The sequence below is a fragment of the Saimiri boliviensis genome, chromosome 17, assembly GCF_048565385.1.
Source record: "Saimiri boliviensis isolate mSaiBol1 chromosome 17, mSaiBol1.pri, whole genome shotgun sequence".
Lineage (NCBI taxonomy): Eukaryota > Metazoa > Chordata > Mammalia > Primates > Cebidae > Saimiri > Saimiri boliviensis.
The window spans coordinates 21,546,922-21,560,309 of NC_133465.1; the positions used below are offsets into that span (position 1 = coordinate 21,546,922).

The following is a 13,388-nucleotide window of genomic DNA, read 5'->3' on the forward strand; positions in this document are numbered from 1 at the left end:
CTTTTTTTCTTTTTTTTTTTGAGACGGAGTTTTCGCTCTTGTTACCCAGGCTGGAGTGCAATGGCACGATCTCGGCTCACCGCAACCTCCGCCTCCTGGGTTCAGGCAATTCTCCTGCCTCAGCCTCCCGAGTAGCTGGGATTACAGGCACGTGCCACCATGCCCAGCTAATTTTTTGTATTTTTAGTAGAGACGGGGTTTCACCATGTTGACCGGGATGGTCTTGATCTCTTGACCTCGTGATCCACCCGCCTCGGCCTCCCAAAGTGCTGGGATTACAGGCTTGAGCCACCGCGTCCGGCTTTTTTTTTTTTTTTTTTTTTTGAGACAGAGTCTCGCTCCGTTGCCAGGTGCCAGGCTGGAGTGCAGTGGCGCAATCTCAGCTCACTGCAACCTGTCTCCCGGGTTTAAGTGATTCTCCTGCCTCAGCCTCCCCAGTAGCTGGGGCTACAGGCGCACACCACCACACCCAGGTAGGTTTTGTATTTTTAGTAGTGACAGGTTTCTCCATGTTGGCCACGACGGTCTCGATCTCCTGACCTCATGATCCGCCCGCCTTGGCCTCCCAAAGTGCTCAGATTACAGGTGTGAGCCACCGTGCCCGGCCTCACTTTTGGATTTTTAAGTAGAGAGGGTGTTTCACCATGTTGGTCAGGCTGGTCTCGAAACCCTGACCTTGTGATCTGCCTACCTCAGCCTCCCAAAGTGCTGGGATTACAGGAGTGAGCCACTATGCCTGGCTATTTTTTCTTTTTTTTAAATTTTATTATTATTATTATTTTATTTTTATTTTTATTTTTTGAGACGGAGTTTCGCTCTTGTTACTCAGGCTGGAGTGCAATGGCGCGATCTCGGCTCACCGCAACCTCCGCCTCCTGGGTTCAGGCAATTTTCCTGCCTCAGCCTCCTAAGTATCTGGGATTACAGGCACGCGCCACCACGCCCAGCTAGTTTTTTGTATTTTTAGTAGAGACGGGGTTTCACCATGTTGACCAGGATGGTCTCGATCTCTCGACCTCGTGATCCACCCGCCTCGGCCTCCCAAAGTGCTGGGATTACAGGCTTGAGCCACCGCGCCCGGCCCTTATTATTAGTTTTTAAGACGGGGTTTCACCATATTGGTCAGGCTGGTCTTGAACTCCTGACCTCAGGTGATCTGCCCACATTGGCCTCCAAAGTGCTTGGATTATAGGCGTGAGCCACTGCGACTGGCCATAATTTTTTTTTCTTTTTTGAGACAGAGTCTTGCTCTTGTCGCCCAGGCTGGAGTGCAATGGTGTGATCTTGGCTCACTCCAACCTCTGTCTCCCGGGTTTAAGCGATTCTCCTGCCTCAGCCTCCTGAGTAGCTGGGATTACAGGTGCACACAATCACAACGAACTAATTTTTGTATTTTTAGTAGAGAGGGGGTTTTACTATGTTGGCCAGGCTGGTCTTGAACTCTTGGTCTCAGGTGATCCACCCGCCTCAGCCTTCCAAAGTGCTGGGATTACATGCATGAGTCATGGCGCCCGGGCTGCTCATTCTCTTTCTCGTGGAGGCGACACTGATTTCATTTTGGGGAGCCTGCTTCTCCCACTCTTGGTCCTGCTGGCTTCCAGTGAGGTTCACAGGGCTCTCTTGGGGGGCTGGCACTCCATCCAGGCCTGACCAATCAGAACCGGCCCTTCTCCCTCACTGTGGTGATTGGCTCAGGGCGGAGTACCTCCTTCAACTTGGTGCACTGAGAATCTGCTCTGAGACTTTCAAATTTTGGGAAAGAGACACTTCCTCTTTCTGCCTCCAATGCTGAACTGATGGAATAAAAGCCTGAAGCTGTGGGTGGCTGCTGCTGCCACCTCACCTCGTGGTGAGAATCTGCTTGGGAAAGGAGCCGCCCTAGAGGAGGCTGAGCCAAGCGACGGTTCCAGACACATTCTTTTTTTTTTTTTTTGAGACAGAGTTTCACTCTTGTTACCCAGGCTGGAGTGCAATGGCACAATCTCGGCTCACCGCAACCTCCGCCTCCTGGGTTCAGGTAATTCTCCTGCCTCAGCCTCCTGAGTAGCTGGGATTACAGGCACGTGCCACCATGCCCAGCTAATTTTTAGTATTTTTAGTAGAGACGGGGTTTCACCATGTTGACCAGGATGGTCTCGATCTCTTGACCTCGTGATCCACCCGCCTCGGCCTCCCAAAGTGCTGGGATTACAGGCTTGAGCCACCGTGCCCGGCCCAGACACATTCTTGACAACGTGTGAGCACCAGCAGCAGCCCTGCCCTGGGACTAAGGTGCCACTGCTAATAAATGCCTTTTTTTTTTCCCAAGCCACCGTTGTCACTAGCAACAGAATCTGACCAAGGAGTGGCCAGGCGCAGTGGCTCATGCCTGTAATCCCAGCACTTTGGGAGTCCGAGGCAGGAGGATCACCTCAGGTCAGGAGTAAGAGACCAGCCTGGCTAGCATGGTGAAACCCCATCTCTACTGAAAACACAAAAAATTAGCCAGGTGTGGTGGTGGGCGCCTGTAATCCCAGCTACTCAAAAGGCTGAGGCAGGAGAATTGCTTGAACCTGGGAGGCGGAGGTTGTAGTGAACTGAGATCTTGCGCCATTGCATTCTAGCCTAGGCAACAGACCAAGATTCCATCTAAAAAAAAAAAAAAAAAAAAAAATTTGAATGAGAGAACAATCCCCCGTTTTTGTTTTTGTTTTTTTTTGATGCGGAGTTGTGCTCCTGTTGCCCAGGCTGGAGTGCAATGGTGTGATCTCAGCTCACCGCAACCTCCGCCTCCTGAGTTAAAATGATTCTCCTGCTTCAGCCTCCCGAGTAGCTGGGATTACAAGCATGCACCACCACGCCTGTCTAATTTTTATATTTTTAGTAGAGGCGGGGTTTCGTCATGTTGACCAGGCTGATCTTGAACTCCCGACCTCAGGTGATCCGTCCACCTTGGCCTCCCAAAGTGCTGGGATTACAGGTGTGAGCCACTACGCTGGCCAGAACAAGTGAACAATCCTTTGGGACCCAGCTCCTATGTCTTCTCTAGGACATGTGTACAACCCCCACCTTCCCTGCCGTCTGCGCCCGTGTCATTAGCGTGCCCTTGCTACTGCACCACCTGCATGGGGGCCTTGTGCTGTCCACAGCTCTGCCCACCTGGCTGAGGACCATAGGGCCAGGTCTGCGTGTGATGCTGGTTTCTCCTCAGCCACACAGTCGATGGAGGCCTAAGTCTGGGTCCACAGTGCCCCTGCTGGCCACTCCCCTTCCCCAGGGTAGGGGCCCTGCCTCACTTCTTCTGAGGACAAGGCCAAAACAGCCACGCAGGCCGGGTGCAGCGGCTCACACCTGTAGCCCGAGCACTTTAGGAGGCCGAGGCACGAGGATCACCTGAGCCTAGGAATTCAAAACCAGCCTGGGCAACGTAGAAAGAAAAAAAAATTAGCCAGGCATGCTGGTGTGTGCCTGTAGTCCGAGCTACTTGGGAAGCTGAGGTGGGAAGATCACTTGAGCCCAGAAGATCAAGACTGCAGTGAGCACTCCAGCCCAAGTGACAGAGCAAGACCCTGTCTAAAAATAAACAAAAAATTTAGCTGTGGCCGGGCTCGGTGGCTCAAGCCTGTAATCCCAGCACTTTGGGAGGCTGAGGCGGGTGGATCACGAGGTCAAGAGATCGAGACCATCCTGGTCAACATGGTGAAACCCCGTCTCTACTAAAAATACAAAAAAATTAGCTGGGCATGGTGGCGTGTGCCTGTAATCCCAGCTACTCAGGAGGCTGAGGCAGGAGAATTGCCTGAACCCAGGAGGCGGAGGTTGCGGTGAGCCGAGATCGCGCCATTGCACTCCAGCCTGGGTAACAAGAGCGAAACTCCGTCTCAAAAAAAAAAAAAAAAAAAAAAAAATTTAGCTGTGGCTGGGCACCATGGCTCACAACTGTAACCTCAGCACTTTGGGAGGCCAAGGCAAGTGGATCACTTGAGGTCAGAAGTTCAAGACCAGCTTGATGGATATGGTGCAACCCCACCTCTACTAAAAATACAAAAATGGCTGGGCTTAGTGGCTCACACCTGTAATCCCAGCACTTTGGGAGGCCAAGGTGGGTAGATCACAAGGTCAGTTCAAGACCTGCCTGACCAACATGGTGAAACCCCATCTCTACTAAAGATACAAAAATTAGCTGGATGTGGTGGTGCATACCTGTAATCCTGGCTACTTGGGAGGCTGGGGCAGGAGAATCGCTTGAACCCGGGAGGCGGAGGTTGCGGTGAGCCAAAATCACACCACTGCACTCCAGCCTGGGCGACTTAGCAAGACTCCATCTCAAAAAGAAAAAAAAAAAATAAATTGGCCGGGCGCGGTGGCTCAAGCCTGTAGTCCCAGCACTTTGGGAGGCCGAGGCGGGTGGATCACGAGGTCAAGAGATCGAGACCATCCTGGTCAATATGGTGAAACCCCGTCTCTACTAAAAATACAAAAAAGTAGCTGGGCATGGTGGCACATGCCTGTAATCTGAGCTACTCAGGAGGCTGAGGCAGGAGAACTGCCTGAACCCAGGAGGCGGAGGTTGCAGTGAGCCGAGATTGCGCCATTGCACTGGCTGGCCTGGGTAACAAGAGCGAAACTCCGTCTCAAAAAAAAAAAAAAAAAAAAAATTAGCTGGGAGTGGTGGTAGAGGCCTGTAATCCCGGCTACTCATGAGGGTGAAACAGCAGAATTGTTTGAACCTGGAGGTGGAGGTTGCAGTGAGCTGAGATCACACCCTTGCACTTCAGCCTGGGCGACAGAGCGAAAACTCCCTCTCAAAAAAACAAATCAGTAAAATTAGCTGGGTGTGGTAGCGGGTGCTGTTAATCCCAGCTATCGGGAGGCTGAGGCAGGAGAACCACTTGAACCTGGGAGACGGAGGTTGCAGTGAGCCGAGATTGCGACACCGCACTCCAGCCTGGGTGACGAGACTGTCTCAAAAACAAAACAAAACAGAACATAACTCCCTGCAACCCAAGGCCCTCGGCCACCTCCCACAGGCCCTCTCTTTTCCTGATATTCACAGGGAGACCAGGTTGGCAAACACATATTGCTTTATTTAGTGTTTCTCTGGATTGCAGAAGTGTCAGCAGTGCGCTGAGACCCCCAAAGGGCAAAGAGGCAGCTGGGCAGCCCCCAGGCCTGAGGGCAGGGGTGGGGAGAAGCAGCAGAAAGAGGTGATGCCCCTGCCGCTCCTCCCACGGCCAGCCCCTTCCCTAGGCTCCCGTGCCAGGGAGGCGCCAGGAAAAGCCCTACATCCTTGAGTGGGGCCCAAGTGTGTGGGCAAGGTGTCTGCCATGCCAAGGCATGGACCCAGGCAGAAGCGCTCTTCCCACCTGGCAGCCCCCAGGGCTGAGGGCTGGTGAGGGAGCCAGATCCACTCTTAAGAGGAGACCTGTGTTTTACAGGCCCCCGTCCCTGGGAGAGGCAGAGGAGGCTGGCAGTCCTGGTTTTGCAGCGCCTGCTGTGTGACATGGGCAAGCCCTTCCCCTCTCCGCCTTCTGCTCTGAAACATCAGGGCTGGGCTTGATGATCTCAAGGGTCTTCGGACCTCTACGGTCTGAGACGTCTTTCCCCACTCCAGCACATCCTCAGAGCCCAATGATCATGACAGTGAAAGGGCATTCTTTTTTGTTTTTGAGACGGAGTCTCGCTCTGTCGTCCAGGCTGGAATGCAGTTGTGTGATCTCAGCTCACTGCATCCTCCACCTCCCGGGTTCAGGCAACTCTCCTGCCTCAGCCTCCTGAAAAGCTAGGATTACAGGTGCCCGCCACCATGCCTGGCTAGTTTTTGTATTTTTAGTAGAGATGTGGTTTCGCCACCTTGGCCAGGCTGGTCTCAAACTCCTGACCTCAGGTGATCCACCCACCTCGGCCTCCCAAAGCACTGGGGTTACAGGCAGGAGCCACCATGCCTAGCCTAAAAGGGCATTCTTTAGGCAGGAAGAAGGAGGCGGTCAAGGGTGGTCTCAGCCCCCAGGTGGAAGTCACAGTGGGCCGCACGAGGTACAGTGGGCAGGTAGGGGGATGGGCGGACAGATAGGCAAGGTGCCAAGGGAATGAGGAGGAGGGTGGCCTGGCCGGGGAAGAGGGCACCAGAGCCCAGCCCATCCCACTTCTCAGCCACATTCCCTGCCCTGCTGGAGTTAGGGAAAACACATCCAGCGTGTCCTGGGGTGGGAAATGGCTTTTTAAAAAATAGTTTCCTATAAAGCATCAAAACATCTTAGAGAAAACCTCAGCAAAAGTTCCCTTCTCTCAAATATTTGGCATCGGCAGTAGGGCTGGCACGGGTCGCTCTGACCCCGGCTTTGCCATTGCTGTTACCCGGCCTGGCCCACCCCCAGGGAGCTCCCGGCCCCTCTGCTCCCTCGGGAGAGGGCTGGGCAGAAGGCGGGAGTCTGCAGGGGGGCTTCGGGGTATCCCTGGGTCCCTGTCTGAAGTTCGAGTCTTTGGCAGCTGTGAGGGGAGGTAAGCGAAGCATTGGGGGTTGGGAGGGTCCGGCGGGTGCCTTTATCACCGGGAATTGAACCGTGGAGCGACCTGTGGGGGCAGAGAGAGACACTCAAGTGGTGAGGGGAGCACACGGTGGCGGGCCACGACTTTTTTTTTGAGATGGAAATCTCACTCTGGAGCCACCGTGCCTGGTGTGACTCTGTGTGTGTGTGTGTGTGTGTGTGTGTGTGTGTGTGTGTGTGTATGTGTGTAGTGGGGCCTCGCTATATTGCCCAGGCTGTGCGTGTGTGTGTGCGTAGTGGGGCCTTGCTATATTGCCCAGGTTGTGCGTGCGTGTGTGTGTGTGTGTGTGTGTAGTGGGGCCTCGCTATACTGTGTGTGCTGTGTGTGTGTGTGTGTGTGTGTGTGTGTGTGTAGTGGGGCCTCGCTATACTGTGTGTGCTCTGTGTGTGTGTGTGTAGTGGGGCCTCGCTATACTGTGTGTGCGTGTGTGTGTGTGTGCGTGTGTGTGTGTAGTGGGGCCTCGCTATATTGCCCAGGCTGCTGTGTGTGTGTGTGTGTGTGTGTGTGTAGTGGGGCCTCGCTATATTGCCCAGGCTGTGTGCTCTGTGTGTGTGTGTGTGTGTGTGTGTGTGTGTGTAGTGGGGCCCCGCTATACTGTGTGTGCTCTGTGTGTGTGCGCGTGTGTGTGTGTAGTGGGGCCTCGCTATATTGCCCAGGCTGCTGTGTGTGTGTGTGTGTGTGTGTGTGTGTGTGTGTGTGTAGTGGGGCCTCGCTATATTGCCCAGGCTGTGTGCTCTGTGTGCGTGTGTGTGTGTGTGTGTGTGTGTAGTGGGGCCTCGCTATACTGTGTGTGCTGTGTGTGTGTGTGTGTGTGTGTGTAGTAGGGCCTCGCTATACTGTGTGTGCTCTGTGTGTGTGTGCGTGTGTGTGTGTGTGTAGTGGGGCCTCGCTATATTGCCCAGGCTGGTCTTGAACTCCTGGGCTCAAGCTATTCTCCTGCTTTTGCCTCCCTAAGAGCTGGGATTACAGGCAGGAGCCACTGTGCCTGGCCCTGGCACTTAGGTGCATGGGTTCAGTGCAGTCAGGAGCGGGGGCGCCTAGTGGCCTCCAACCTGGAGACTCGAACCTGACTCCCAGAGGAATGCCCGCTGCCCTGATCACAGTGGGTTCTCCTCCCTCCTGGCACCCCCCAGTCATCCTGTATCTTCCCTGCATTGTTGCGCTGCCTTTTCTTTTTTTTTTTTTTTTTTGACAGGGTCTCGCTTTGTCACCCAGTCTGGAGTGCAGTGGTGAGATCTTGGCTCACTGCAGCCTCAACCTCCCAGGCTCAAATGATCCTCCCACCTCAGCCTCCTGAGCAACTAGGACTACAGGCACCCACCACCATGCCAGGCTTTTTTTTTTTTTTGAGATGGAGTCTCACCCTGTGGTCCAGGCTGGAGTGCAGTGGTGCCATCCTGGATCACTGTAATCTCCCCCTTCCAGGTTCAAGCAATTCTCCTGCCTCAGCCCCCACTAGCAGCTGGGATTATAGGCACCTGCCACCACACCCGGCTAATTTTTGTATTATTAGTAGAAATGGAGTTTCCCCATGTTGGTCAGGTTGGTCTCAAACTCCTGACCGCAGGTGATCTGCCCGCCTGGGCCTCCCTCGGTGCTGGGGTTACAGGCGGGAGCCACTGTGCTGCCCTGTCTGCCATCTTTGCAACTTTCCGCATCGAGGGGCTGGAACAGCCTCTCTCTCTGGCCCTCACGGGTGGGCTAGGGGATCGGGGAGGAGGTATGGTGCCCACTGGATTCAGGCCCATGGGTGAGACGCCCGGGTCTGCCAAGCCCAGAGCCGAGGAAGGCTTGGCCATTGCCGCCCGGGCCGAGAGCAGGAAAGCAGGCCCCACTCACCACAGCCAGGTGCCCGTTCTTGGCCTTGGTGATGGCCAGCTCGGAGCCCGGGGTGAAGTCGATGGTGCCATCCCTGCCGGGACCCCCTGCAAATGTGATACTGAGGGAAAAGGGTGGGTGAGGGTTTCTCACAGAGACGGACCCCAACCCCAAGGTGGACCTCATCCTGCCCCTGTGCGCCTGCATGGCCCCCTGCTGCCTCTGCCCTCCCATGTGCCCCCACATGGCCCTCTCCCTACCCCTGCCCTGACCCGTGTGCCCCCACAGCCCTCTCCTCGCCCCCGCCCTGTCCCCATGTGCCCCCACAGCCCTCTCCCTGCCCCCACCCTGTCCCGGCGTGCCCCCATAGCCCTGCCCCAGCCCTGCCCTGTCCCGGTGTGCCCCCACAGCCCTCTCCCTGCCCCCGCCCTGCCCCCGTGTGCCCACCTGGCCCCCTTGCCACCCCCGCCCTGCCCCAGGCGCCTACCTGGCCTCCTCACACCTCACCTGCCCTGGTTGATGTTGATGTTGTTCACTCGGTCAGCACTGAGGGCCGTCTTGGTCAGTGTCTCAATCACGTGGTCACTCTGCAGCACCACATCTCCCTGGGGGACCAGGTAGGAGGGGTCAGGCCCTGCCCAGAACTCGAGGACCCCCCACTTCTCCCTCATCCACAAAAGGGCACCTTTTGCTTATTGTCCTCACGATGTACGTGAAGCACAAACAGGTTGTCGCTCAGGCTGCTGACAGAGATTCCTGAGGGGGAAGGCAGAGGTCAGAGGTGGGGTGTCAGAGCAGAGCCCTCCCCCGCCGCCCTGGACTCTGGCTGACCGGTCAGGTTGGCGTAATCGATCCTCTGCTTGACTTTGGCATCCTCCACGATGACCACGGCGTTGGGTGTGAGTAAGAGCTGCCGTGCACGGGGCTTGTAACCCTTGCGGTCGTATTTCACGACAGGCACAGCGTACTGGGGACAGAGGCCAGGCTGAAGGGCTGGGCAGAAGCTTCCGCTGTTGCCCGTGCCCGGACCTGCCTCCAGCTCCCGGCGGCAGAATTGTGCTGCTGGACTGCGCACTGTGGGCCAGCTCTTACCTGAATGGGCTCAGAGCCCAGGGCCTGCAGCACTCTGGGGCTGATCTCGTCCGCACCTGCAACCCAGATGGCAGGGAGGGAAGTCAGAGGAGGTGATGGGGGACCAGGATGGCGAGGAAAGGCCGGAGTGCTGGGAAGCCAGGGGCTCACCAAGCCGAGTGCTGATGAAGAGCCTGGGCACGCTCTGAGGGTAATTATCCTTCTTGCCCTTGAAGATCTCACTAGCCACGGCCTTCTGCTGCAGCTGAGGAGGAGGCAGGGGAAGAGTGTCATAGTGGAGGGGGGTACCATCTTCGGGGGCAGGGCCAGCCTCAGGACCTGAGACAGGCTCCCTTACCCGCTCTCTGGTCCCAGCACCAGGAGGCTGAGCCCTGGTCCCCACACTCCCATCAACCCCCAACTTCTTACCCTCTGCTTCCACCAAGCACTCCCAGCAGCTGTCAGGCTGCGAAACTGGCTTTGGAAATGATTCCCCACCCCATCAGGCCCGGGTGCCCCTGAGATTCAGCTCCAGCCTGGGGTCTTGTAGGTTAACGTATCACTAATATTCAGGGTTATTGTAGGTTATCTAAGCTGGGTGGGTCCCTGAGCATCATCCAGTACTGAGTTGGCTAATTCAAGGCACATCCACCAATGGCTGTAACCAGGGCAGACATCATCAATCAATCCCAGTGAAGACACTGACTTTTCAACACAGGGTTCTGAGCTGTCTCTACCAATCAAGGGCAGTTGGCCCATGAGACAAAAACACCTCAAAGGTACTCCAGCCTCCACTTCCTACATGAGACCCAGCAGGGCCTGGCATCCAACTGAGGTTGCCAGCAGACTACGATAAATACAGCAGACCAGGGTAAATATGATAGACTGGGGTAAATACAGTAAACTGGGGTAAATACGGTAGACTGGGGTAAACACGGTAGACCGGGGTAAATATGGTAGACTGGGGAAAGTGCCCCTCCAGGCTGACACCCTTTGAGCGATGCCTGTGGCTCCCAACTCCACTTCGGTGTCCTCACCTAGCCCTGCTCTCCTACCTGCTGCTTCCACTCAGGGCTGATGCTCCGGCAGTATTTCCACACCATGTTCTTCACGCACAACTCCCGCAGAAGCTCTGAGGCCTGGGGGAAGAGTGGGGTCAGAGTTCCTGGACAGCACGGGCCTTTCTCTCTGAAGACATCAAAGTCATGCTACCCTGTCCTTCGGATAAGCAATGCCCCCTCCATCTGGATGATGCTTCCCTTCCTGAGTCCTCTCAAAAGACCTTACTCTTGCCCGCGTGCGGTGGCTCAGGCCTGTAATCCTAGCAATTTTGGAGGCCAAGGCGGGTGGCTCACAGGGTCAGGAGTTCAATGCCAGCCTGGCCAACATGGTGAAACCCCATCTCTACTAAAAATACAAAAAAAAAAAAAAAAATTAGCTGGGCGTGGTGGCAGGTGCCTGTAATCCCAGCTATGCAGGAAGCTGAGGCAGGAGAATCGCTTGAACCAGGGAGGCGGAGGTGGCAGCAAGCTGATGGGGCACTTGCAATCCAGCCTGGGCGACTAAGCGAGACTCCATCTCAACAAAAACAAACAAAAAAAGAGACCTTGGGTGGGGCGTAGTGGCTGACGCCTGTAATCCCAGCACTTTGGGAGGCCGAGGCGGGTGGATCACGAGGTCAAGAGATCGAGACCATCCTGGTCAACATACTGAAACCCCGTCTCTACTAAAAATACAAAAATTAGCTGGGCATGGTGGCACGTGCCTGTAATCCCAGCTACTCAGGAGGCTGAGGCGAATTGCCTGAACCCAGGAGGCGGAGGTTGCGGTGAGCCGAGATCGCGCCATTGCACTCCAGCCTGGGTAACAAGAGCGAAACTCCGTCTCAAACAAAAACAAAAACAAAAAAAGAGACCTTACTCTTCACTGCCCAGCTCGTCCGTGAGCCTCCCCGACCGATCCTTTGGCCCCAAGAAACCAGATCCTTCTGCTGTGTACTCTGAGGGCCCCTCACTTGGTGGGGGCATCCACAAACCTCTCGCAGGGCAGGTGGAGGCGTGGGCCAGGACGTGTCCAGGACATTCCGGGGCAGCTGCCGTCGCAGGCTTAGCAGAAAAGAGGTGCGCACGTGGTCCAGGAAGAAGGAGTTCTCGGGGCAGCGCGGAGCGTGGCGCAGGATGAAGCCTCGGATGAGCCTGGGTGGGGCCAGATGGGGCGGTGGTGAGGGGCCTGGTGCAACCCCCTCAGGCCCTGCTCTGCAGCCCCCACGTGCACCCTGGCGCTCACCGTCGGATGGTCTGCGCGGCCCACTTCCTCTTGGCTGCCTTCCTCCGGCCCAGCGTTCCACGCCACCATGACTGGATGCAGATGGCTGTGGAGAGGCACCAGATGGCTGACCTCCATCTTCTCACCACCGGATCCCACCCCAGACCCCGCCCCTCTCGAACACCCACGGGGCCACGAACCCGATCGCTTAGCCCTGAGGAATTTCTGCCGCCAGTGAAAGCCCCTCCAGGCAGCCTGGATCTTGGTGGCTGTGTTGGAAAAGAAAGGCAATTGGCCAGAGCACAGGGAGCCAGCAGGGAGCTGGGCGGAGTCTGCGCTCCAAGTGTGGCAAGACTGTGAGAAGGGAGGAAGCTGGAAGAGACGTGAAGGAGAATGAATGTGACTTCCCTATTCCCCAGAACAGACCCCAGTGTGTGTAGGGGGGTGTTCCTCTTTTTTTGTTTTTTGAGACAGAGTTCTCTCTGCAACCTCCGTCTCCTGGGTTCAAGCGATTCTCCTGCCTCAGTGTCTCAAGTAGCTGGGATTACAGGCATGCACCACCTTGCCTGGCCAACTTTTCTATTTTTAGTAGAGACGGGGTTTTGCCATGTTGGCCAGGCCAGTCTTGAACTCCTGACCTCAGGTGATCTGCCTGCCTCAGCCTCCCAAGGCGCTGGGATTACATGCATGAAGCACTGTGCCTCTGGCTTTTTCTTCTTCTTTTTTTTTTTTTTTTGAGATAGAGTCTTGCTCTGTTGCCCAGGCTATAGTACAGTGGTGCGATCTTGGGTCACTGCAACCTCTGCCTCCCGGATTCAAGCAATTCTCCTGCCTCAGCATCTCAAGTAGCTGAGATTACAGGTGTGAACCACCACAGCCAGCTAATTTTGTATTTTTAGTAGAGACAGGGTTTCTCCACGTTGGTCAGGCTGGTCTCAAACTCCTGATGATCCGCCTGCCTTGGCCTCTCAAAGTTCTGGGATTACAGGCATGAGCCACCACACCTGGCCGCCTCTCTCTTACCCAGGCTCTGCCGCCGGAGCTCCAGGGCATCCTCTGTGGCAAACAGGGTCTTGGGGAAGCGGATGAAGATCTTGGTCCTGGGAGAGCAGCAGTGATGAGCCCTGGGTTGCCACCCCTCCCCCGTCCACCAGGCACAGGCACCACTCACCTGCCCATCTTATACTCTTCTGGCTTGTAGCCCAGGTGCCGCACCAGCACAGCCACTCCATCCTGCGGCCGTCCTGCCCACGAGGGCCACGTCTCTGGGCACAGTGACTTGTATCTGGGGACAGGAAGAGGGGGAATGCACACAGCCCCACCCCAGGCAACAACCTGCTCTGGGGACCTGCTAGGTGCTCCCACAGACTCGTTCACAGATCGCAGGGGGCTCACTGGGTCACTGCCCCCATTTTCTTTTTTTTTCTTTTTTGAGATGGAGTCTCATTCTGCTGCCCAGGCTGGAGTGCAGTGGCGCTATCTCAGCTCACTGCAACCTCTGCCTCCTGGGTTCAAGCGATTCTCCTGCCTCATCCTCCTGAGCAGCTGGGATTATGAGCATGTGCCACCATGCCTATGTGTTTTTTTTTTTTTTTTCCTTTGTTCCCTGTGAAAAATTTTGTGTTTTTAGTAAAGACGGGGTTTCTCCATGCTGGTCAAGCTGGTCTCCAACTCTCGACCTCAGGTGATCTGCCTGCCTCAGCCTC

The 13,388-nt window shown here is 55.7% G+C and overlaps 1 protein-coding gene across 5 annotated transcripts in view; it reads right to left on the reverse strand.

Annotated features, from left to right (window-relative positions):
- Positions 1-5,045: 5,045 nt before the first annotated feature.
- The window catches only part of MYO1C (myosin IC), a 28,839-nt gene continuing 20,496 nt past the window's right edge, over positions 5,046-13,388 (reverse strand). For all 5 annotated transcript variants that reach the window (XM_039475743.2, XM_039475742.2, XM_039475745.2 and 2 more), the window contains 13 exons: positions 12,854-12,967; positions 12,706-12,782; positions 11,883-11,951; positions 11,704-11,788; positions 11,453-11,612; positions 10,473-10,556; positions 9,589-9,682; positions 9,439-9,494; positions 9,178-9,313; positions 9,032-9,102; positions 8,854-8,951; positions 8,368-8,467; positions 5,046-6,552 (listed from right to left, as the gene is read on the reverse strand). In XM_039475743.2, the coding sequence (XP_039331677.1) occupies positions 6,526-6,552; positions 8,368-8,467; positions 8,854-8,951; positions 9,032-9,102; positions 9,178-9,313; positions 9,439-9,494; positions 9,589-9,682; positions 10,473-10,556; positions 11,453-11,612; positions 11,704-11,788; positions 11,883-11,951; positions 12,706-12,782; positions 12,854-12,967 (1,171 nt within the window). In that variant the 3' untranslated portion in view covers positions 5,046-6,525. The remainder of the gene's footprint in view (positions 6,553-8,367; positions 8,468-8,853; positions 8,952-9,031; positions 9,103-9,177; positions 9,314-9,438; positions 9,495-9,588; positions 9,683-10,472; positions 10,557-11,452; positions 11,613-11,703; positions 11,789-11,882; positions 11,952-12,705; positions 12,783-12,853; positions 12,968-13,388) is intronic.